The sequence below is a fragment of the Centropristis striata genome, chromosome 3 (genome assembly GCF_030273125.1).
Source record: "Centropristis striata isolate RG_2023a ecotype Rhode Island chromosome 3, C.striata_1.0, whole genome shotgun sequence".
In the NCBI taxonomy this organism is placed as follows: Eukaryota; Metazoa; Chordata; class Actinopteri; order Perciformes; family Serranidae; genus Centropristis; species Centropristis striata.
In genome coordinates, this window is record NC_081519.1 from 31,503,082 (window position 1) to 31,529,625 (window position 26,544).

A 26,544-nucleotide genomic window follows, 5' to 3' on the forward strand; every position below is an offset into this window, starting at 1 on the left:
TTCAACAAAGTCAGGCTTTCTTTGTGTTAGCTGGCTCGACAAAATCTGAAACTCTGAGATAACAGGTACCACAACTGTGGTTTCCAACTGTATCTGTTAACTAGGAGTGTGACGAGATCTCGCGAGGTTAAACTCGACGATATTTCTCGTCAGAGTTGTGAGCTATCCAAACTTCTATTTGTGACCTGTGGTGGCAAAAGGAAAAAAAGGAGAAAAGAAGGAAAAGAAGAAGAGGAGGAGAAGGAGGGGAAGCAGCAAGCAGCCAGAATGACGTAGCAGAGGCCGGCGGTTAATTCAAGATCGCGGCGATGCTGTGCATAATTAGCCATGCTGCTTTGTTTATGATCAGTTGCTGACTTTCCCGGTGGCCACTTTTCCCCCTAAAGGAAACATGGCTTACATTGTTTGCACTTGAAAAAAAGAAAGAAATATCTAATTTTTTTTAATTTTTTTTTTTTAATTTTTTTAATCTAAATTTTTTTAATTCTATTTTATTTTAACTTTTATAAATTTTAGTTTTCGTTTCAATTTGTTGAAGTAGAAGTGTATTAAAAGCTTATGCTTACATCATGCATGTTAAGAATTATAAGAAATAATTTCAAAATTCATGTGCAACTCGGTTAAATAAAAGTCTGTTGGTCCAGTCATATGTTGTGTCATTGTAGTTTTTTAAAAATCTCGTCTTGTTTCGTTCTCGTGAACCCAATATCGTGTCTCCTCTTGTGAGCGGAGTATATCGTCACACCCCTAGTGTTAACCCAGGCCTTCTTCTTCAGGCCGTGCATGTTTTTTATAAAAGGAGGAATTTGATGTGTCATTTAACTCAACTACAAGAAAAGCTGATCACGCTCCGCCCACTTTTATGAAGAATATGAAACATATAAGAGCAAACCTAACATTCAATTGCACATTTTACAGCTCTGACACTTTACACTAATGCAGCAGATTAAAATGTTATACTCAAGTAGTGCATCTAGGTAACCGCACAGCTTTGTTCTGTTGTTTATCTGTATTGACCATAGATTGACTATTGACTAGAGAGTGACACTGTTTCAAAAGGAGTTGAAGAGTTAAATTAATTTTAATGACAGCTTATCCGTCAGCAAGTGCTCTCACCTCACAGCTAGAGGGTCGCCGGTTCGCCTCCCGCCTGCGGCTCTTCTGTGTAGAGTAGCATGTTCTCCCCGTGTCAGCGTGGGTTCTCACCGGGTTCTCCGGCTTCCTCCCACAGTCCAAAAACATGCACTTAGGTTTAATTGGTGACTCTAAATTGCCCATAGGTGTGAATGAGAGTGTGATTGTCTGTCTATATGTGTCAGCCCTGTGATAGGCTGGCGACCTGTCCAGGGTGTACCCCGCCTCTCGCCCAATGTCAGCTGGGATAGGCTCCAGCCCCCCGCGACCCGATTGCGGATAAGCGGTTAATGGTAATGAATGAATGAATTAATTAATTATCCGTCAGCAGACCTAATTATTAAACTTGAAGGAATTGATTTAACTTTATGTATTATAATTACATTCAACTGCCATAAGTTGTTAGTTTTCACATATCGAGGGAAAAAACAATCCACATAATGTTTTCATCATTTTATGTAGCCGTATTTTTCACAGAAGGAAGACATAATCATTATCAAAATAGGCTACATAAAGAGAGCTGAAATTCTGAGATATTTTGCTACTCATTGATGTCCCTTTTGCATTGTCTGCGTAAAGAGACATTTTTAGAAAGAACAATCTCAGCCTGAGTGTTTAACATCCCAGCAGGTGGTCTTTCATCCAGAAATTGGGTCAGAGCATTTAAGTCATCCTGGGGGTTGACATGGGTGAATAAATTCTGTATGTCCATTGCAACTAGATGTGTCTCACTGTTTAGATCAGTCACTGTCCTTTAGATATGAATCCTGTCCATGGTATTCAGATTTCCTTGTTTTTCTGTAACATTTTTTACAGTACAGTGGGTGTTGTACATGTTGTACATGTTAGGATGATAAATCTGACATAATAATAATTAAAATATATTCAAAAATTAATAATAAATATAATATTCGATATATGAGTGTTTTCCCTTATTGAATTGTTAACTGTGTGTTTTGGATGAACCATGCCTGTCATCATAGAGCTTGTCAGCCTGTTACTGTGCATGTTGTATAAATGACCTGACCATGATCCAAGCAGGATCCAAAGATTGTCTTTATTAAACTTTTGTGGTATGGAATAAGTATGCACATGTTTTTCTTGTTTCTTTCAACTGACAATGTCTTCTGATAGCCTTGCACCTATGTGATAAGTGTATATTTTTTCTCCTTCAGTGAGTCGACAGAAGCCTGGAGTTGCTTCTAACGGTTTTAATTTAATTTCCTTCGCGTGTTAGCAACTGTGTCTATCTCCTCACAGATTTCTGATCTCAAAGAAAGTCATTAGATCGGTGGTTGATCGCCCAAATGTAGTCATTGCAGCTTCCTGTGGGTGCTTAGCTTTGCTAGCATCAAAACCACAGTATGAGTTAGCTGGTCGCAATTTGTAAAAACGATTATAATAGGTGGAGTTGTAAGTCCAATAGTACTGTCGCCTCAAAGCAAGAGGGTTCAGGATTTGAACCCAGTCTGCAGCTCTTCCATGTCAGCATGGGTTCTCTCTGGGTCCTCTGGCTTCCTCCCACAGTCCAAAGACATGCAGCTGTTATTCAGGTTAATTGGTGACTTTAAATTGCCTGGAGGTGTGAATGTGAGTGTAGCTGGTTGTCTGTCTGTATGTGTCGGCCGTTTGGTAGTCTGGAGACCTGTCCACGGTGTACCCGCCCCTCACCCACTGTCAGCTGGGAATGGTCAACCCCCTGCGACCTGAGTTGGGATTTGCAATTATGGATAATGAATAAATGCCCATGTACTTAAATTAGAATGAGAGGTGCTGAGAAAAAAATACAAGTTTGGTCACATTGCTTGGGAACTAAGCCAGTGTAGTGGAACCTCTCTTGAGTGAGAAAAAGAATCAAAGATCATGTTGATGTTCCTTTTAGTTTTCTTTATTATCAGACCTCAGAATACTCTGCCTAGGTATCACTTTTTCAATCTTAAGGCCTGCTGAAAAAAGGTGTCCCTGACTCCAACAAAGCCCTTAGTTCTCTCTTTTCTGTCTGTGTCAGGGCGTTTTTAATCAATTCTGTAAACCACAATTGTAACATCCCACACCTCCAACGTATGGGGCACGTTTTCTGTGAACGCGCACACTGCTAGGTCTACTTTTAAATTTAAAAGGATACAACTGAGGTTGCTTTCACACCGCTAGTTTGATTATTTGGTCCGCACCAGGCAGTAAAATTGTTACATTGTAGCATACAGACTGCGTGTGGTCCGCGTTCACACATGCAAACCACATTGGTCTGAATGACGTTTCGTCATCTTCCAGTGGAAATAAAAACCAAATTCAACTTTCACAATGGAGCGACACGTTTGCACACTGTTTCTTGCGCTGGTCCTTGCATTTTATATCGTCAACATTTCCCATTTCTGGCAAAATATCCAGTTTCGGAATAAGTCGCGGCTGCAGCTGGAGAACAATCTTCGAATGTACTGGATCCGGCGAAGGCGCATATTGCGTCACTTCAGGCAGAGGAGACGCGCTGTTTTCACCAATGCTGTCCTGCTGATGATGAGACAAGCACCTTTCCGATATAGCCCTAATAACGAAATGAAAGACAAGCAAGAATAGGCTATGGCTCATTTGGAAGATTTAATTAAATTCTACTTTAAACTTGGTTTTAGACATGGTGAGATTCTGCAGTTATTGAACACAGTGGATGATATTGTTATCAGTATGCTGCTCTGAGAATGATTTTCAAATGTATGGGGTTGTACCGAATGAAACATGTATATTACAGATTTAATTAATTTCATACCAGTGTTTCCCCATTTTTTCAGCAGCATTTGAATATTCAAATTAGCCATGTGTTGGTAGGTCACTACACGATTTGCGCTGCTGCTGAATGAATGTAGGGGAATATCCACGCAGCACGCAAATTAAGCATTGATGCATTTCGAATAGTTGGTTTAGACCTGAGGTGGTCCAGGTTCGCTTTCTCACCAGAGGGACCGCACCAGAGGTTGGCATTTGGTGCGGAATCAAGCGGACCGAGACCACCTCTTTTTGGAGGTCTCGGTCCGCTTGATTTAATGCGCACCCGAGTGCAGTTGATGCTTTCACACCGACGAAAACGAACCGAACTAAGAGCTTTTGGTTCGAATGGACTGTTTAGTGCGCACCAACTGCTGTTGGTGTGAAAGCACCCTTATACTGTTTATATTCTGCTTCCAAACGCCTCTAATATCTGACAAAAACCAAATCCTACAGCACGTTATTTCTGGTTTAAACCGGCTGTTACATGATCTGGAGGTCATACTGGGGCCCTTTAGTAAAGCAGAGGACTTATCATTTAAAAGTAACAGAAAATATACCACACGACTGCCTCCATTGCCTTTTGTGTTGTAGGGCACAGACACACTACAGATGTTGTTGTTTAATTTGGAGGACTTATTTTATTTTAATTCCCAGCAGTTTTTGAATCAAGATAGCCTCAACATGTAAATCACTGCTTGTTTGAGACCAAGTTCACTACAGTGCATAGGTCTCAATTCAAAAGCAAAGTGTATACACTTATATAGTTTGGCCCAAATTTCCATGAAATTGATAGGAAAACTCCACCCAGCTATACACTGTGCAGCATAGCTTTGCACTGTGCAAAACAAGTTGATCCATACACTTAAAAACTTTATGAGTCATAGGTTATAGCTTTATTGTGATTGACTGTTTTCTATGGTTTCTAACACATGCAAATTAAGAAACAACCTTATCAACAACCTTGACAACACATGCGCAGCATTTAGAAAACTTTCACTCACTTCACAACACAATGAAACATCAACTTGATCACGCCTGACAAACATTAACTTGACAACATATGTGCAGCATTAAGAAAAAGAGCTGCAAGATGCACACACCACAACGAAAACTGTTTCCAAGGGACACCAATCAGTGTTGCACATGGCCATGACAATTGTTATATACATACACATATACATTCTGTGGACAACTGACGACCTTTACCGACTGTACATTCCGACACGTCCCCAAGTCTCCACTGCTAGTTTAACTGCTGTGTGTGTGTGTGTGTGTGTGTGTGTGTGTGTGTGTGTGTGTGTGTGTGTGTGTGTGTGTGTGTATGTGTGTGCTTGCATGCTTTTGTTGCTTTGTGTATTTTCCAAATCCATATAGCAAATTGTAATGCAGGATGATAAGGATGAGGGTGGCAACCATGATGAGGATAATGAAATGATAAACCGTGATAATCCTGCCTACCTAAAGAACTAAATCTCTGTCTCTCTCTCTGTCTCATCAAACAAGTAGAAATCTTTCTTGACAGCCATCTTTTTTCTGTCATCGTTTGTCGGTTGCCAGTTGTGCTTTTCTTCATCTTTTTTCTCCTTTTCTCTCTGCTCACCTCTTGGAAAGAGCCAAAGTGTCAAACTTATCACAGTAACACTACTCAGTGTTGCTCATGCTGTATCTCATACATAGTCTCTGTGGCCAGTTTACACTTGGTTATAAAATGCATCTTGGGCGATCAGATCACAAGTTTTCAGAACGAAATACAAGCGTGAACGAGTGCAAGACGCAGTGATCGTATTACTCTAACCACTTGTAGAGGCGGTCTAGGACGCGTTTTACAATTTTTGTGGTGTAAATGGCGATGCATCCCGACAAGGACGTAACAGGAAAATATGTCATCAATACAGCCATGTGGTGGTCGTTTTCATGACAGAGCTCCAACGGTCGGAAAAATGGAGAAGACTCATATTGTTACCGGACCGTTTCGCTAGTTGCTATCTTAATAGCAAGATAGCAACTAGCGATTCAAATTGTTTTTGTTATCCAACACAATAAATGTTCACCTACTAGTGGAATGGCTTAAGGTAGTAACAAATTTTAAGTGGTCAGCTGGACACCCCTGGAGACCCATGATGCACACAGGTGTAAACAGCAATGTTTCTCATCTGTCCACTTGTTATCCGACCGTCCGAGACGCATTTTAAAACCAAGGGTAAACAGGGTCTGCATGTGTTTAGCCAGCAGTTGTTAAGTGTCAATCATCCTCCGGTGGTTAGTTGTTACTTTATTGAAAGCAAGGTTATAATACTTTTGGATTTTTCATTAGTTTTAAAATTTTATTTTTTAGAGTGAGTTTGCTAGTTTTAGTTTAGTTTTAGAAAATGCTTTGTTTTAGTGTTAGTTTTATCCATAGTTTACCCATCTCAGTCCCAATAAGGTTATTAACTCTTACAGTTCCAGGTCTTTTGAATGTTGGTTCAAGTGTAGACATCCCAGTCTCAGTAAACATATTTACCATGTGTTCCTGCATGTTCACTAACCAACAGCTGTATCGTTGGAGCTAAATAAATACATTTCATATCAACCCAGAAGGATTATGCAGTGTTCCCCTACATGTATTCTGCAGCTGTGCGCTGCCATTGCTGGATTTTCAGGGTCGCCACAAAAAAAATGTGACTTGGGATATCATGGTTGAATGGAAGATTCAACTCTCTTGCACACAGTGAAAGAAGAACATCCAAAGTTTACAGAGTGTTGCGGCGGTGACATTTTACCATAATAACTAAACGGTTTGCGCTAGGAAAATTCTTTAACTCTTTAGTTTTCGTTAACTATAATAACCTTGATTGAAAGTCTGCCAGCTGACCCCCGGAACACAGATTTGCTGTATTGTCTCTGTAAATGTGTTACTGCTCACTGATGCTTACTGTGCACTGATACGGTGTATTAAAAAAGTGATTTAATAATTGCTGCATGAAATTTAATTACAAACATGAAAATTGAATTTGATTGAAAGAATGATTGAGAAAATGGCAGCAGTTACCTGGATCTGACTTAGAGAAGGTGTCCATGTCTAACAGGTTTCTGCAACAGAAGAAAAGAGCTTGTTAGAGACTGAAAGAGAGCTCAGATTATGTAATACAACCTATAATGGATAATATGTATGTAGTTTAAAATTGGAAAGCAGTACAAGTGAATGTTGGCTCTGGCGTTTCATGCTAACATGCTAGTATATTGCACTATGTAGCAATTCTCCATCCATTTCATATCATTTAAAAACTGACAGAGCAGCTAAGTGGAAAAAGGCGTGCATGTCAGTTTCAAAGATGTAATACTGAATCAGAGATGTCTGGGATTTCAGATACAGACAATATCTCCCACTTGGTGAGAACAATTACAGAAGTGTCAACAACTCTTTATCACTGCTGTCAGTTACATCAAAATGAAATCCAGTAATACAATAATACAATAGATTCAGTTGATGCGATGGCAGCTTGTGATAAGTTCGGGGGCACAACCAAAAAAATCAGCACAAGAATGAGAGATTGAAAGATGAAAGATTTTCATACATGTATTTTTTTTCCACAGATTTTGCCTTTTCTTCTTTTTTTTAAGTAATAAAAGAAAAATAAAACATATTTTTTTGTGTTTTTGGTTTTGGTTTGGTAATCAGGAAACAGCTCCTTTACCATTTTTGGTTTTCTTATTTTAAACCAAAAATCCATTTTGCCACCAAGTACATGGACCCACCAGATTTTCTCTTTCTTTTACCGTTCATCCTCTGCAGCTCAGCAAGGATATTGCCCCTCATAACTTTGAACATTGAAAACTCTTTCAAAATGAATCTGCTTGTGACCAGTGTAAATAGGACAAACAACTACAGCTACCAAAGACATTTAAAGTACATATAGACTTGTGAGTATTGTTCTAAAACAGATTTGAAAGAATGGGAACCCATCCTTTACAGGATTATTCTGGTTACTATAACTCTGGACTCAATTTAGTACACTGCAAAAAAAGTGTGTCTAAAAACAAGATAAAAACACTAAATCTGAGGGAAATGATCTTGCTGCATGGACAGATTATTTCACTTGACAATATTTCTTAAATTAAGATTGTTAAATCCAGAAATAAGCATGTTGAATGCTTACAATAAGAAATTAACTCTTTAAATTAAAGGTGCAAGCAGCGATGAACTGGCCCGAGCAGAGTGCACTGACAATTATTTGTTTCTTACTAAGATCTAAAACGTTGTTTTAGAATTTAGAAGTGTTAGATAATTTATCTTGGGTTAATTTCTAATTTTAAGCATTCAACGTGCTTATTTCTAGATTTAATCTTAATTTAAGAAATCTTGTCAAGTGAAATTATCTGTCCATGCAGCAAGATCATTTCCCTCAGATTTAGTGTTTTTATCTTGTTTTTGACACACCTTTTTTGCAGTGTAGTTTTAGCACCTGTTTATCTGTATTCTAGCATACACACCAGGGTAATTGATGAGATCTGCTAACACAATACAACACTATTATAAAGTTTGACTGGGCAAGAAGTACAAGAAGTACACTGTAAAAAATGTTTGTAGAAATTACAGTAAAATACTGTCAAATTGCATCAGAAACAGGGCGTAAAATTAAAAATGTAATATCACCATAGTAGACGCTTGTAATTACCGTAAATTAAGAAATAGTGCAAAACTTTTAAACTGTAGAAAACACAGTTTTTTTCATGTAAAATTAATGGAGAAATAATTAATTTAAATACCATCCTGTCTCAAGGACACAGTTACCCTAAAATAAAGGGACTACTCAGTCTAAATTACAGTTTTTGCTGATTTTTACATTTAAATTTACAGAAGAAAACTCACTGTATTTTTTACGATAAAGTTCTAGTATTTTACCGTCAATTCAACTCTTTTTTTTTTTTTTTACAGTGTAATAAGGTCAGAGAGTTTGGAAACAAGTCAGATTATCTTAACCACTGGATGTGGACACATCTGAAAGGTCTCTAATACATTGTTCCAGATCTCAGTACAGTTTCTGTATAACATAATATAGAACTGATTGCTTTAATTACACAAATTACATCCACTGTCCCTTTAAAGCCGAAAATTAGAATTAGATTCCTTGTTTCCTCTTAAATCCAATTAAAAATAAACAATTAAAAACTCTACACAGACAGTCATCCCTGTGCGATATTGTGTTTCTGTGTATTTTTCTCATTGGAATTTCTCCAGGCTGCTCAACTGCCAACAAAAAGAAAAACTGGAATGACATGAGTGAAAGTGCAAACTCTCATTCCCAGATCAATAATATTAAAGTTGACACATCAGAGGATTTCATGTCTCCTCATTTTGTAGCTGCATCACTGGAAATGAATCATACGCACACAGAGACACAAAGAGCATCAGAACACATAGACATAAAATCATTGCCAGGATTACGACCTGATTTCTTCCTAACAACTTGACACATGAGTGAGGATTGACTGTGATAACAAACACAGTGTTCAATAAAGAGCTGAGGAGCTGTAACTGACAGATTGAATGGTTGTTCTCTCGAGGGGTTGTAGCTGTCAACGTGATAAGGAGCAAGTCGGATCGACTACAGGGAGTGTGCGCCCTCATGTACACGCACTGTTCCTTTCCACATATAGTATGTTCATGTTCATATTTATATTCATGCGTGGGCCTCACAGGCCTGACAGTTTGTAGTGTTAAACACAGTCATATGGGTTTCCCCACACAAATGCTTTTATCATACAGGGTTTACTGTTGTTTCTCAACAGTTCACCTGCTACTAAAGACAGAGGAACCTGGTCTCACAGGAATCCGTGAAATCCGGAGCCACGGTTAATTAAAATGTTTGTACAACTTCTTTGATTATATAAAAAAGGCCAATGAAGAACTTCATATTCCATGTTTTTTCAAGCGCATTCAACACCATCCAACCCAACATACTCAAAAACAAGCTGACAGAGATGGGAGTGGATCTTTCCTTCATCTCCTGGATCACAGATTACCTGACAGGAAGACCACAGTATGTCAGGTTGGGGAACTGTGTTTCTGGGACATCAATGAGCAGCACAGGGGCTCCACAAGGTACTATTCTGGCTCCATTCCTGTTCACACTGTACACAGCAGACTTCCAGAAATATTCGGACAACACTGCTATTGTGGAGTGTATCAGGAATTGACAGGAATCTGACTATAGGAATCTGATAAAAGCCTTCAGTGACTGAAGTCACAGTCACAGAGGTGGTGCCAAGTTCTAAGTATCTAGGTGTATACCTGGATAATAAGTTGGACTGGTCCCTAAACACAGACGCTCTCTACAAAAAGGGGCAGAGCTCCTCTTTTTCTTCTTGAAGCTCAGATCTCTGGACATGTGTAATAACATGCTGCAGATGTTTTATCAGTCTGTGGTGGTAGTGTGTTGTTTTATGCTGCAGTCTGCTGGGGAGGCAGCATCACACACAGAGATGAAGGCGGTTGGACAGACTGGTCTAAAGAGCTGGTTCTGTGGTTGGAGCCAGGTTGGACACACTGGAGGAGGTGGTGGAGAGATGACCTGTCAACATGTTCAGGCCATCCTGAAATACCCAGATCATCCGCTACACAAAACCTTTATGGACCAAAAAAACAGCAGTGGACGGCTCCTCTCTCTCTGTTGCAGGACGGAGAGATACAAAAGATCCTTCTCTCCTACAGCCATCAGGCTGTCTCATTCTAACAGAGATTCTACCAGACTAACTGAATTTACCCTCGGGGATAAATAAAGTAATTTTGATTTAATTTTATTTTCATGTGAATCTGAGCCGACTCACAGGACAGCTGACAAAGAGATGTGTGTATGGGTGTACACTACATTTTTTCTCTGCCTACTACTTAATATCAATTCATCCATGCATTTCAATCATCACAAGTCATGCATTTCATTTGAGTTGTCAATTAGTTTTCCTCCATATCATTGGTGCCAACCAGATGTTTTAAATAGCCCTCCAGATGTGAGCATGTGCTCCTATGTGCGTTGGACTGCTGGCTGGTACATACAGTATATCTGCAGGGAACTGGAGACATTTCCAGAGAGCTTTGCTGCCAAGTCTGTTTTCTTCTTTGATACTTAATCACATCATCCCTTTTGCATGATGCCGTGTCACTTTTAATCACGACAGCAGCACCATGAAATTGAATTCAAATAAAACAAATAGAAAAAAGAGGCTCAAATTTAAGTTTTTCACAGAATTTTTCAATGATTTTCCACTAAGTTGCCTTAAATTTCTTCTTCTTCACTAAACATGTATATGGAAGGATTTATTTAGCAGGAGCTCATAATTCATCATTGATGAAAAACAAGGGACAGTTAAACATAGAGAGAACATGCTGCTTGTTTGCAGAAATACTGAATTAATCAGATATACATGCTGTCTGTCTTCATACAACTGAAGGCTTATGTTTGGTGCAAGACAATAATCTCATTTAGGTGCCAGAGAGTTTTGTTTGTAATGTGGAACCTTCATAACGTGATATGTAGGAAGGTGAGTATCCAATCAGAGCCCTCCCCTGCTGTGACTGACATTCTCCCACTGAGTAGTCCTGGCTCCCTCTGCTCATTGACCTACCTGGCATTTCACTCCAAAGTCACTTTTTAGCATCGGACCACCTCCCACACTGTGCAGCCATTACAGCCACAGTGGCACTCTTAAATGCCTTTGCAGAACTACAACGGAGAACACTTAAAAACACTCACTCACTTTAAAAGGTGTGAAATGTACTTCTTCATCACTGTTGAAAAATCCTGATCTAAAAATATACACGTTTTTCATTTTTACAAGTGTAGTCCAATGTTGGAGACAAAATGTTTCCTACTTTACTGCAGACGTTTGATGTAAAAATATGAGAATTTAGTCTGGCTGCTAATTTGGCTCATTTAGCAACATAGTCAGTTGGAGCTGCAGCAGTGCACTGCAAAAAAGTGTGTCTAAAGGGGTGTATAAAAACGAGATAAAAACACTATACACGAGTGTTAAATCTAGAAATAAGCATGCTGGACGCTAAAAATAAGAAATTAACTGTTCAAACAAGATAAATGATGAACACTTCTAAATCTAAAGTTTTTTTTATCTTGGTAAGAAACAGATCATTTCCAGTGTGGCTGTGACATACAGCTCAAAAATTATTTTTCTTCTCTTAGTCTATCTCCCACATATAAACGTCTATAAATTCATTTGGAAATCATAGAAAAGAGACACTCATCACCTGTTGACTCTCAGAACTACCATGTTTTTAAGTTTTCTTCAGTATCAAAATAATCCAGTGATACTTACCTCTACATCCATGGGTACACTGCAAACAGGAGCTGCTTAAAGTTGACAAAGTGCTAAATTTGGCATACTTTAAATAAAGCCATTTTTCCAAAATACAAACATTATTGGCTGTAAATGAACTGGGTTCAAGTTTTAGCCCACAGCTAATCAATGGCTTCATGGAAACATTGAGATTTAAAATTATTTTCATTATCAATTGATCTACTGATTACTTTCTCAATTAATCAATACATTGTTGAGTCTAAAATGTGAAAAATACCATGACATATCCCATGAGAACATTTCTTTTTACTACTACACATTTTTTTTTTTTTACCTCTTTCCACGAAATGATTGTGACAGTGTGATTTATTCTTGACAGATAAAGTGCATATCTTCTCAAAATTGTATTAATCAATCTCTTCAAACACATCACAATGAAAATTAAACCACAATTAAGAGAGGATTGTGTCTGACAACTAAATCAGTCCAACTGTATGGGCAACCGTATCTTGGAAGACTAAGAAAACCAGATTATTTAACAAATTAGACACTACAGCCATTTAACTTCTTTCATTACACTTAAAAAATGTTCCCTGAACAGATCTGCTGAAATAGACACCAATACGACTCAGATCACCTATGGGTTATCACCACCAACAGCATGTATATTCCAAATTCCCTTCCTAAACCTTTCAGTGAATATTTCCATGTCAACTCAAAATTACATAAGTACAATACTAGACAATTGACAAGATTAAACCTCCTCACTATTTTACTACTCTCTGTCAATTTTGCTTAAAATACAGAGGAACAATACTCTGGATTGATCAATTTAATAGTTCCATCCGGTTTAACTCTCTGAATACATATAAGAGCAGTTTAGTGGCTCTGATTGCTCAGGTCACTAAGTAGCACACACACATACACAGGCATGCACACACACACACACACACACACACACACACACACACACAGGCATGCACACACACACACACACACACACACACACACACACACACACATTTCTACACTTTTGTTTTGTTTTACTTTTAATGTTATTATAATTTTGCTTCATTTTTATGGGTAATTGTTTTTATTTTTACTATTTCATAATTACTTGTTTTTAATTAATCTTGTGAATTTTAATACAGATCGTGGCCCTGTAGAAGCCATTTTGGGTTTCTTGCTGCTACCTTGCACCTTCCTTTTGTTGTTATCTCTTTATCCTTGTCTTTTGTCTTATTATTGTGCAAAATAAAAAACTAAAAAATAATAATAATAAAAAAACAGCACATCAGTGTCTTTTAAGGAACATTCACATTTTCCATTAACTTTGTATGCATCCATTGCACCTCTACATTTCACTGAATGTATGCACTCTAGTGTAGCCTCTCAGCCATTTTGACTTGTCATAGCAGGAAAAGCACTGGTGTAATTAATAAGGTGGAGGTGGTGATATAGGCATAAAGTGGGTCTGGGGTTAATAGGTGCTTTGCTTGCATGAGAGGGGAGGTCATTTATTTCCTACTGTCCTATTTAAATGATCATGTGGCAGCGGTAATCATTGCAGACTGCAGGGTGGCTGCCGTGTTCGGCTTGTCTAATAAGATCTACAGGAGCAGTGTTTGGGTGGCAGGCTGACTGCCACTTATATAAGACACAAGAAAAACACTATCTGACTGCCTGTCTAACCCACATACACACTGACACATCATCTGACAGAGCTGTTTACACACACAGATACACCATGCTTACACTGCAGCCAAACCTGAGTCATTTTACAAACCTGCTGTTTTAGGTGGAGCAGCCATATTGGCATTGACAAGTGAATAAATTGGATTTGTGTATTTACACAACAGAATCATTTTTCTGTCATGACTTATCTATTTAATGGCAAAATACAGTCTGACAGCTTTGGACATCGCAACAAGTCTGTTGACAGTCGAGTAAACACATCGTCACATCCTCTGTTTCATCAAAGATGAAAGGCAAAATAAGCTGTCTTCAATACCACCAGTAGTTTACCCAATAAAGGCTTTGTACAACTGTAAAGCCACACATCTGCTAGTCTGGTTATCTTTACAACAATACTTTTTACTTCTCATTTTAGTACTCTCTGTTTCACATGACCCCAACATGCATACCTGTCAAGTTTTGGATTTGAAAATAAGGGAAATTTTCCGGCACCCGCTGCAAGCAGTCCCGCCACCCCAACCAAGCTCCAGTATCCCTTACATTTTAAGACAGGTGCACAAGAAAGCTAAAATCACCACTTGCCAACCACCTTTAAACTTTATGCAGGCAAAGCTCAAACACCATTTATATGCCAGACTGAAGGTTAAAAAAGAAAAACAACGTTATGATGGGTACAGTCAGCCTCAACTATGACCCTTCGTTACCATGGTAACCAAAAGAAAACAAAAGTAATTTAAAGTGACAGTACTCAGATGGCAATCATTACAATACTTCCAGCAGGATAACGCGTCATATCACAAAGCTCAAATGATTTCAAACTGGTTTCTTGAATAGACAACAAGGTCACTATACTCAAATGGCCTCCACAGTCACCAGATCTCAATCCAATAGAGCACCTTTGGGGTATGGTAAAACAAGAGATTCACATCATCGATGTGCAGCCGACAAATCTGCAGCAACAATCATGTCAATATAAACCAAAATCTGTGAGGAATGTTTCCAGCACCTTGTTGATTCTATGCCACAAAGAATTAAGGCACTTCTGAAGGCAGAAGGGAGTCCAACCTGGTAATAGAAAGGTGTACCTAATGTAGTGGACGGTGAGTGTAAATGTTGAGCCTCCTTTATGGAAAAAAAAAAAATACTGAGCACAGTCCAGCAATTATGTTTCACAATCTAATTAAGAAACAACAATGAAAAGTAAATACACTTCATGTTTAATGGGCAGGGCTGGCTTTTAGCATTGATTGGATGGCTCAAAATGAGATTGCAAGAACTGTGCTTAATGTGCACTTGGAGTCTTGGACTATTTTGGCCGTTCTTGACTTTGACCTACCTGTGCATACCACTTGAAAACCATGCCTTGTTGGTATCATTGTTTTCAGCACAACCTCACCTACGTATATGAGCTTTTCTATTATGACTTACTGGATCATCATTTAAACCCCACAAACCACAATGAAGCATATAAATGTTGTAAATGGGATCATATAGAGATTTTTTTTTTTTAAATGAGGATAACATCTAGTTATATACTTTCATACTAAATATATTTGACCATATCTCTGGTTTTACTTGGCCTATTATCATCAGACAAAAACTTTTATTGAGTTCCAAGCCAGTACTGTAGAGAAAAGTTGACGGCAAGGCGTGATATTGCTTCTTCTTCACGCTGTGATGTCATGAAGAAGTCATTGATCACGACGGTGTGATCGGTGACTCCAGAGGGTTAAAAAAATATATAATGTAGTATAGATTCAGAGGATATGCATAAATGCTGATGGAAACACATTGTTTTTAGTGACCTGCTTTCACTACTTCTCATTCTTATTTCATTCATTGCATTACCACCACCCACAGCTACTGTACATGCCTCTGCTCCACCAGAAAGGCCTATAAACCTATAAAGACAAAAAAAATCTGGCTTAAAAGAGATGCCTCAATGTGTGTGGACGGACGAGACAAAAGACGAGAATATTGAAGGAGCAGTGAAAGTCACTGTGCTTTAAAATGGTAGTATAAAAAAAGACATTGTAGCCAGCATCCATGCACTCAACCTAATAAGTCAAATAGATTGCACTGAATGTTTCATTTTTTTCACACAAAAAAATGGATATGATCAGAATAATGTAAGTAATGTAATGTATTTATTTTTGCAATTTCTCCTGGTGCCCGTTTTTCCATTTCGTATTTTTGATCTGAGCCTAATATTGAAATATGAAAAAACAAGCATATTTTTCGTTTTTTGTGTTATAATAAAAAAAAACAAATAACAAAATAACCAGTCAATTTTTCATTATTTGATTTTTGATTGCCAATTGAAAATGGAAAGAACGAATGATACACTGATTGCTCTCCTATACATGAACATTGTGGTTTTCTAGTTGTAAAGCAACTGGTTTCTTGTCCACATGTGTTATAAAACAGTGTCATGTTCAAAAGCAGATCTGAGTGGTCATTTGCAGCGGCCATCATGTCTTTATTTTTTTCAAGGAAATGAATCTTCCCAGCTCTCCACTGATTTTAATTTCCCTTTTCCACTCATGTCTTATCCATTTGAACAGTAACCTCCATGTCAAGCATCTTAACCTGAATGGGGAAAGCAATCCACCTCATTACCACTTGGCTCTGGGCTACAACAGGACATCTAGGCTGTTTGAGGATGAAACCATTATGGAAAAAAGAGACAGGAGAGAATAGATTGACTAGTACATCAGGCACATGGAGACAGACTGATTTATTCTTCCTTCAGGCTTTCCTCCTCAAATTACAAAACAAGCTGACTTATTTAGAGATCTAAAAAAGTGAGCATAGGCAGTAAAGTCACAGAGCTGGGGAGCCTTTTAGAAATAAAGTCATATATTCACCTCCAGATAACCTCCTCTGACAGTTACACTGATGCTCATGCAATAATGACATGGTGTAGCTACATAAAAAACTTTTGAAACCATCCAAATGTCAAAAGATATATGTATCAGGCCCGTCCTCTCAAACAGGGGATGATGAAAGAAGCTGATTTAGGAGGATGATGATGATGGAGGCAGCAGTTGTTCAGATGAGACTGAATAACAAGATCCGCACAATGTAACGTCACAACATCAGAGTTATAATCCACCTTCAAGACTATCTCTGTCACCAGAGATGTTTGTTTCATTTAACAGGTTCAGCTGGTGATGCATGTCATTTTGTATCATTAACGCCATTTGAGACCTCCATGTCTCTTGTTTGTTTTTTTGTTTTTTCATGAGTTAGACGTCGAGTGTGTGGTTTCAGTAGGCACAAGGTTATTAAGGTTTTTCGTATATAGTGCAGTGATAAATTTTAATATTTAGCATAGCGTGTGGTAAGGTGCATGTCAGTGTGACTTGTAGTTATATATTTTGAAATTAGGTATAACGCAAGTCTTTTATTAAGTGCATTGTGGAACAGCGTGTTTTGTAGTTGTGGTGTGGTTTGAAAGCATATTTATACATTTATATACAAGTAGTGTCACTTATCGACTATATTAACAGGTAAATCTAGTTGTTAGAGTCGGCTGGTTGCAGCAGTTATGGTGTATGTTGGTGTGATGTGTAAATATTAGTGTCAATAGAGATGCAGATATATGGTGCAATGCTGCCTTTGTGTTGTATGAGGGGGGTGAAAGCATGGGTGTGGTGGCCTGATAAAATAAATAGTTGCTTTCCCGCAGTTGTTATTGCCGTTGTGTTGGTGAGACTTGTTTTATCCGCAGTTGCAATGGATCTTACAAGTATGTGTTTAGGCTCATGTGATTTGAGAATGTCTGTTTTTTTGCCCCAAATTTGTTATGATTCACAAGGGTCCATACCCAAACACAACACTATCTCAACATGCAGTCAAAGTCATAGCGCCCCCTACTGACAACAGGAAATCAGCCTCATAATATAAACTTCATCTGATTTACATGACATTTTCAATATCTGAAACCACCACAGTGCCTGCCGGCGACCGGCCAGCTGCCCGAAGCGCGTTGGGTGCGAGGGCCCATTCACTGCTGCTCGAAGCGCAAGTTTTACATTTAAATCACTATCAGCAATCAGTACGGAAAGTAATTCCAAATGTTGCTAGATGGGACTGTCGACTACAAGCTAACATTTGAGCAGGCATCTCATTGTTCCCCTGGGACAGAAGGACCACTTTTGTTGTCAGGGTTGGAACAGGGATGAAAAGCCACACTGATTTATATAAATGGGCCTATTTGAAAGTTACAGTCCAAAAGATTTCCATTACATCAGTATGACCACCTTTCCCATGTGGGAAGTTAACATGATGAAAAAAAGATGGTTAATGGACTTTTTTCACAGCAAACACTTTGGCAGTGTGTACAGCTGATGACATTAAACACAACTGCTAAAAAAGTGGGGCAATTTCCACAAAGTGAGTTATATTGTACAGTATATGTCACAATTGCATAGTGTTACCATGATGACCCTGCAAATACAGAGATTTTAAAAAACAACAACTGCAATTAATTTAGGTGAGCCAGTTCAAAGGTCCTGGTATTGTGCATGTTGGCTCACTGTCATGGATTACTGGGACACTTGATGGAACTGAGATACGTGTATCACCTGTTCTTTTTCTGCTATGACAAGTAAAAACATCTGCTGTAGCAAAGGTCTGTGTGAACTGTCAGGCATGTATCATTAAAATAGACTTGCCATGACCAGCTGTGATGATGTTACATCATCCAAAACTCAAATGTTAAAAGCTGCATTTCTTGATTTCTTTTTACCAATGGAGGGCAGCAGAAATGCATCACACAGCACAGTACTGACCTGATATAGCTTATGTGTTCGTGAACAACTTTATATTTTCACATTCAGCATTCAACAGTATCTCCCCTTTTAGCTTTCTTTTGATCCCCACCATCTCCTTCCAAAAATATCTGTCTCTTTAATGAACTTTGTTAATTGACTTTCTTCAGCTACTACGTGCTGCTGAGCATGTACTGTACAGAGGCGTTGCCAGTGTTTTTTCATTGAAAACGGCTGTTGCTGCTGGAAACCCGACTGATGACAGCGGTCAGACTGAACTCTCTCTCTGTCTCTGTGCTGTATTTAGAGCTGATGTCTGCTGATCTCCAGTGAGGGTCCTTTTGGGCCCACTGATCCAACCCTATTCTGTCAGTGGCAAGGAACTAAAACAGCCTCTATCTAACCCCTCTGGACTGGTGGGGCCCAGGTACATTGAGGACCAGGAACAGCTTGTCACAATCAGCAGTTTCAGGCTCTAATAGCACAAAGACACAACCCAGGAATGGGGAGATGCATTGTCCATTAATTCCTGGTCTTCCAGTAGTTGTGCCAGGTGTATTGCCTTCGTGGGTATGTTGTTTTGTTTTTTTAAATCAAGACAAAACATAACATTAAAGCTGCATTAATTTTTTTTTTCCACTTTTATGCAACAGAGCAAGCTGAAAATATGTCAGTGACAAATTATAAGTTCATAATGTTGGCTGGGTGAATGTGTTAGCTCTCTTTTAGTCTTCACTATCTCCTGATCCCACACTTCAGCAGCTAAATGCTCTGCTATGTTCACCAGCTAGTTAGTGACATTGCACTCACATAAATCATAAATTATTACAGAAATGAGCGATAACTATAGAAAAAATGTGCTACCTATTTGTCTGTATGCTGAAAAACTTCCTTTACTCCACTCGACAGTGGTATGTGTATAATATTTTCAGATTTTTCTGGTGTACCCTGATTGGTTGAAATTAGTGAAGGGACAACGAAGCTTCATGAACCATTTGCTTGATTTACAGAGCCCACTAGATGACACAGTTTGTTCAACAAAGGGCTGAAAACACACTCGATTACGATTGCTATGGCCGTTTTTCTCAAAGCCAAGACCGCTATCTAGTGGGGTAAAGAAATAAAGCAAATGGTTCACAAAGCTACATTGTCCCTCCACTAATTGACACAGAACGCTGAAAATTTCAGGATCGGAAAATTTTACACACAAGAAATGTTTCCAGATTTGAAATTTTTTATGAGTCATCACTATCATCCATCTTTTATGTTTTGCATAACCATTTGTAGATTTTTTTTTTACAGGAACAATCCACACCAAGTCTGCTACAAAAAGTGTACACTTCTTGAGATTGCTCTCTTTTCGTTTTTTTAGAACGAAAAGAGAACTCGTCAGCAATAGTGTCCCTAGCAGTGTTGCAAATTCCAATTCACAGGAGTTTAAGTTCAGTTGATAAAGATTAAAATAAACCATTTTGCATTCATAGTTCACAGTATTTGAGTTATTTATTTATTCTCAACAGTAAGAGGTGACATAGGATGTTGACCAAGGTGGTAATGCAATAGGTCGCCATTGTCAAAAGGCCTCATTCTCATATTTCTATATTCATTCCCAGTTTTTTAATGCAGTTAGATTTATGTATTTGTATCTAGTGTCGTGTACATCCACAATAACTGTTATGCTGCTCAGTGTTGCCTGCTAAAACCTCCCATATTGGGAGATAATCTATGTTAATGTTTTATTCTTTATTTGTGTATTTTTGTGTTAGCATCTTGGGGAACATTTCTTTTCCAAATACTCTGTATGAGGGAATAACAAATCCCTCACTTTACTCGGTCATGACAGCTGTTCAGTTGGTAGTGCGGCCGCCCACCGATCATGTCGGTGGTTCGGTCCCTGACCGTGGCAGCCAACATGTCGAAGTCGAAGTATCCTTGGGCAAGATACTGAACCCTAAATTGCTCCCGATGCTGCAACATCTGTTGCATGAATGGTTATCTACTGATGGTGGAAGGTGGCACTGTGTCCCTCTGCCACCAGTGAATTTATTTGTGTGTGAATGATGTCCTATAGTGAAAAAGCACTTTGAGTGGTCGCTAAGACTAGAAAAGTGCTTTACAAGTGCAGTCCATTTATCATTTACAGCTTTGGCCCACACTATTGGCATTTGTCTCAGTTTCTATTTATGATACTGTATGCTGTTTATTTTGCAGCTGTGCACTTTGTTAAGTAGGAGAGGAAGACCTTAGTGAAAATATACTGTGAAAGGGTGAAAGTTATAAGACCCCTTTTGGAATCTTTGCTAGAATGCAGCTTAAGGCACTTCCCAAAATGCCCAAAGCTAGCATGATTTTTAGCTCCACTTTAACGTTAGGCAGAAGGGGAAATGGCATTTTGCTTAAACTCAACCTTGACTGGGTCACAGTTAAATGGCCCTATACTGACTTTCTTCATGAGGCCAATTCTCTTGGTGATGTATGTCCCCTTAAGTAGCTCTATCACAGTAGTTTCAACAGTAGGCTCAAGCATAGCTTCAAAGAAAAATGTGTCAGCATTGACTGTGGCTTCTGGCACAATTGCCTTTTCTCCTTTCAACATTTTGGTTTTGCATATAGCCCCAAATTCTATTTTTATTGCAATCACTGCATCTTTTGTTGCATGGTGGGCAGAGTTAACTTTTTTTATGCCTGCGGTTGCACCCTGAGCATGTGTTTTGTTTAAACTCACAATGGTACCACTTGGACCACTGGCTTTCATCATAGTTTCTTTTTCCATTTGTCTATTGCTGCGTCATTGGTTTCACTGCATTCACCGAAAAAGTCTGTGTGCTTGTGAACAATCTGGTTTTTAATCTGTTCATTCTGCCAGGATAACTGGATAGCTTTCTCTGATGTAAGTTCAGGCTCCAGCTGAAGTTTTACGTTAACTTTTATATTCCTGATTTGCTCCTGCTTATGCAGGCTTTACTGTTTTCCCGGACTTCTCAGTCTGCTTGAGAAAGCATGAACAGTCATGGATTGGGTTTAAGTTTTAGGACAAAGTGTTTGTTAAACTGTTCAAATATAGTCTGAGAGTTTAACTCCCATTAACTTCAACTCTTTCACAGAGAAGACTCATAAATAGGCACTGCTTCTCTTTTTATCATGTAGAGAAGGGAATGTACTTATCTTTTTTAGTTTAAAAGCTACTTTAAAGTGGCCACTCCGCTGGCTGTAAAAAAAAAAAGGGAGTTTGTGGTCTAAACTCTCTTTGGTGTTCAGTCTGTCAATTCTGACAGCATTAAGGCCACGTTTATACATAGCAGGGTATTTAGAGAAACAAATACATCTGCATCAGCCAAACAGCTGGCAACACCGACCTTGCGTGGGTCAACTCGCCTCAAAACCACTTCCAGACTTTTCTCTGTCCTGGCACCCAAATGGTGGAACGAGCTCCCCACCGACATTAGGACCTCAGACAGCCTGGACATCTTCCGCCGCAGGCTGAAGACCTACTTCTTCCAACAATACCTCAGTTAGGTCATGGTCACCTAAAAACCTAAAAAAATGAAAATGCTCTTCTTCTTTAACGTATAGCACTCCTGTAGCGGTTGCAGTTGGCTCTTAAAAGTTCTGTACTTACTTGATTCCTGCGGTCTAAGGCTAGTACCTTAAGGTTGAATGCACTTATTGTAAGTCACTTTGGACAAAAGCATCACCTAAATGACATGTAATGTTACATTACATGTCAAAAGTCTGAAAGTGGTTTTCAGGCAAGTTGACCCACGCAGGAAGGGGGTTGCCAGCTGTTTGGCTGATGCAGAGCGGAGAGGACGAGCAGGGGTGACAAGGTCCTGGATGTAAGCTGGGCCTGAACCATTAGCAGCGGAGTACGTCAGAGGTTGAAGCGTATCTGCGCAGCCACTGGTAACCAGTGGAGGGAGGGAGGAGGGGTGTTGTGTGTGAAAATTTGGGAAGATTGGAGACCAATCGAGCAGCTGCATTCTGGATGAGTTGCAGAGGTCGGATGGCTTTGGCAGTCAGACCTGCCATGAGGGAGTTGCAGTCGTCTATGCGTGAGATGACCAGCACCTGAGCTGCCTTCTGGGTGAGAAATGGGCGGATTCTCCTGATGTTATACAGTAAGAATCTGCAGAATCTGGTGGTAGCTGTAATGTTTGCATTGAGGGACAGTTGGGAGTTGAGAGTCACGGCAAGGTTTTTAGCAGTTTCTGTGGAGACAACCACTGTGTGGAGATACATGCTGCTGCCTGTGTTTGAGACTGGGGACATGAAAGGATTAGCTTGGTGTCGTCGGCGTAGCTATGATAGGAGAAGCAATGCGATTGGATGAGAGAGCCGAGGGAGTTGATGTATACTGAGAAAAGGAGCGGACCAAGGATAGAGCCTTGAGGGACCCTGGTGGTGAGTGGACAGGGTTCTGACACAGAACCCCTCCAAGTTACACGAAAGGTGCGGCCCTTGAGATAGGACTTGAGTAGAGAGAGGGCAGAGCCAGATACTCTAAGGTGGTGAAGGGTGGAGATGAGGATCTGGTAATCAACAGTGTTGAAAGCCGCAAAAAGGTCAAGTACAACCACCACAGATGATAGAGAGGGCGTTTTCACCTTGTGATGCTGTTCAGTCACAGCGAAAAGGGCAGTCTCTGTTGAGTGGCCCTTCTTAAAACCAGACTGGTGAGGGTCAAGGAGATTGTTCATATGAAGATAGGAGGAGAGTTGAGCGAAGATTGCTCGTTTCAGAGTTTTGGAGAGGAACGGCAGGAGAGAGATGGGTCTGTAGTTGTCCACTAAAAATGCGTCGAGGGTGGATTTCTTTAGGAGAGGATTCACCCTTGCTTCCTTCAGAGAGTTAGGTAGTAGTCAAGGAAGTACTGATTAGATGGGAGAGGAACGGAAGGAGGTCCGGAGCAATAGACTGAAACAGGTGGAAAGGGATGGGATCCAGCTGACAAGTGGTAGGATGGGCAGAGGTTACAAGGCTAAGCACTTGAGGAGGAGACAGTGGAGTGAATGCTGAGAGATTAGTTCTCAAGCGCTGCCGTGTCACTTGCATGCGTTGCATTTTTTTTTTTGCCGGACATTCTAGCCTGGGCGCTACAGATTTCAAGCCGGGCGGGGCGCCTGGCCAAATAAGGTCTGCAGGAAACCCTGGAGTTCGTTAAAGTATGCGACCTGGAAATGGGCAAAAACGATGAGAAGTGCGTTTTTGGTGCGTGTTCACTTGATACACATATGTACCAAATTTCGTGTGTGTAGGTGAAAAAATCCTATATTGTGAGGCTGTTTTGAAAATTTCAAGGGGGTGCTAGTGAGTGATTTTGCAAGGTCCATTGGCGCGAATACCAGAATACGTAAATTTCACGGGAGATTGACATATATTCCAAAAATGGTGAGTTTTTGAATAAGATAAAGGCTCCAAATTAGCGATTTACTTTGGTATGAATAATAATAATAAACGGACCAATTACAATAGGGCCCTTACACTTTCAGTGCTCGGATGATAATAAATCATATCCCCTCATATTTAGAAAATGGCATTTTCTTTCATTGTCCAAGAGCTATAAACTGTAAACACAATGCCAGTTGAGTGTAGTTTAAGTGTAGATATGAAACACGTTTTAAATAGAGCATAAAAGACAGTACTTCACCTTTCACCTTTCATACATGTGGCGTGTGCAGGAAAACTAGCGTAGGCAATGTTTTTGTGCGTACGCAGCGTTGATACATGAGGCCCCAGCTCTCCAGGGTGAAGACATTGTGCAGCAGCACATTTCAGAAATATCCCATAAGCAACTCTCCTCTCCACTCTGCTACAAAGGAAGCCAAAATTCCACCACAGCTCCCATTTTACACAGGATAGTGCATCCTGCGTCCGCCATGTTTTTCTGTTTTGATATAGTTTCTGCAGTAGATAGCTCCATCTGCTGTTTAAAAAAGAGTTTCGAGAGAATCCATTTTTCATTTCCCCGATTTGAATCATCACATAGTTCTATCGTGGATTAACTGTTTTTTACAAAGTATTGTTTTATCCATAATTATTAGCTGTTACCGTGGCATATCAGTGTCTTTGGTATCAGGAATTGCTCATATTGTCCCCGCAAAGTGCAATGTAATGTCTGGCCTTAAATTCCTAAATTGAACTGTATGCTGGTTTGTAATGGCAGTAGGGTGGGGCTGTGGGCTTTTCACGTGCTGCTTGCTGTCTGCCCTGCATTATTCGCTATAAATGGTCATATCTACATTATCTTACTCATAAGGTATAATCAATTTGGGTTAATTTCAATAAATGTTTGCCCTCTCAGCAACCTTTAATTAGGGGTAAATCACACATCATCATTTGGAGTTTTCCTTCAAGGGAATCAGCCAGCGCCTCACTATGTGACACCAGGATGGAGACGATGTTACAGTACAGTCATCTGTCTACCATCAGCTCCCAGCATTCGTTTCATTTTCCTTTCTAACCTTTTATTTCTTTGACTGCATCTCTACTACTCTCTCTACTGGAATTGATTGCCCATGACACCAGAAACTTTGACCACATCTAAAATACATTTGTCATTTACTTTTACAATTATTTTATCAATCCTACAGAACTATATGTGTCCTGTTTTATTGGTTTACAGAAAAAAAATCCTATATTGACACACACACACACACACACACACATACATATCACCACCATTAAACAAAAACAACGTTGTAATTCTGCTACTGAGCCTTACAGTGTTGGAGTACAGTTTCCAATGCTAATATTAGATTTTGCTTATTAAAAATGAGTTTAAGTGTTCTTCAATCTTTCCTATCTCGTATTTCTCCTCCTTTTCAGGCCTTAAATAACTAACTAGTAGTTCAAACCACAATCAGTGCTCCCTCTCTGTCTTTTCTTTATTGTCAGTTGGCACATTTAATATCCACACACTCTGAGTTGTGCTCTCCGGAGCTCTCCAAGGCACTCAGAATAAATCCTGGTACTGTTGGTTACTGCACCCCCACGCACTTCTACACCCACAACACATGCAAATTCTTCCTTGGGTTAAAAAAGAGTTGCTCAGTGCACGTTAAAGACAACATGATGATCAGAAGCGCGAGAAGTCTCAGATTCAGAAAAAAAATGGCAGGAAACTGCGCAAAACAATATCATAGCCCCTTAAAAATTAGTGACGACTAAATGCCAAGCATCCAAAATGTGTAAATATGTGAATGTAATAATATGAATGATGACAGGTGAGTAGTCTTTTGGTGAAACATGTTTGCGGGGCTTACCTGCAGGAAACGGTGATTTCAATCTTTGTCGCAGGTACGGTGGAGTTGAGTGGGTCGAAATCCCCTATTGTCGCCATGGCTGAGGCTGTTTAATCACTTCTTCTGGATCGCTGAAGTTCTCACTTATATCACAGCACTAGTTTTCTTGTAGCTGTTATGTGTTTGTTCCATCCACCCGAGAATGACAGATGGAGAGTGGATCGGCCGGCTCCGGGTGTACTAGTAGTTGTTGCTGCTGACGGTCGCTGGAGCGCAGTTGAGGGTTAGTAGGCATACCTGAGGATAAGGCTTTCATTCATGGCGAGAGAGAGAGAGAGAGAGAGAGAGAGAGAGAGAGAGAGAGAGAGAGAGAGACGCAAATCCAGAAGCTCCTCTGCTCCTTATTTCTCTCCATCCATCGCCAGGTGGAGGCAGAGACCTCCACCAGTTTCCCTGCTGCCTGCTCCTAACTTGTGCTCCGTGTATGCAGGGTGATTAGTGCCACTAGGATCCGAAGGAAGAGGCTTTTAACCATTCGCAGTTTGAGGCAATTTTGTCGGGTTTTGACGACTTTTCATTCTGCCTGTATAAACGACTTGAAAACTGTTCACCATGCCATGTTGGTATTGTTTTCAGCACAACCTCAC

General features: G+C 39.6%; 1 protein-coding gene across 1 annotated transcript in view; it reads right to left on the reverse strand.

Moving 5' to 3' along the window:
* LOC131969091 (copine-9-like) overlaps nucleotides 1-26,253 on the reverse strand; it is a 187,009-nt gene extending 160,756 nt beyond the window's left edge. The window contains exons 1-2 of the mRNA XM_059330229.1: nucleotides 25,919-26,253; nucleotides 6,926-6,966 (exon numbers count right to left, since the gene is read on the reverse strand). Of these exons, the coding sequence (XP_059186212.1) occupies nucleotides 6,926-6,966; nucleotides 25,919-25,995 (118 nt within the window). The 5' untranslated portion in view covers nucleotides 25,996-26,253. The remainder of the gene's footprint in view (nucleotides 1-6,925; nucleotides 6,967-25,918) is intronic.
* Nucleotides 26,254-26,544: the final 291 nt, after the last annotated feature.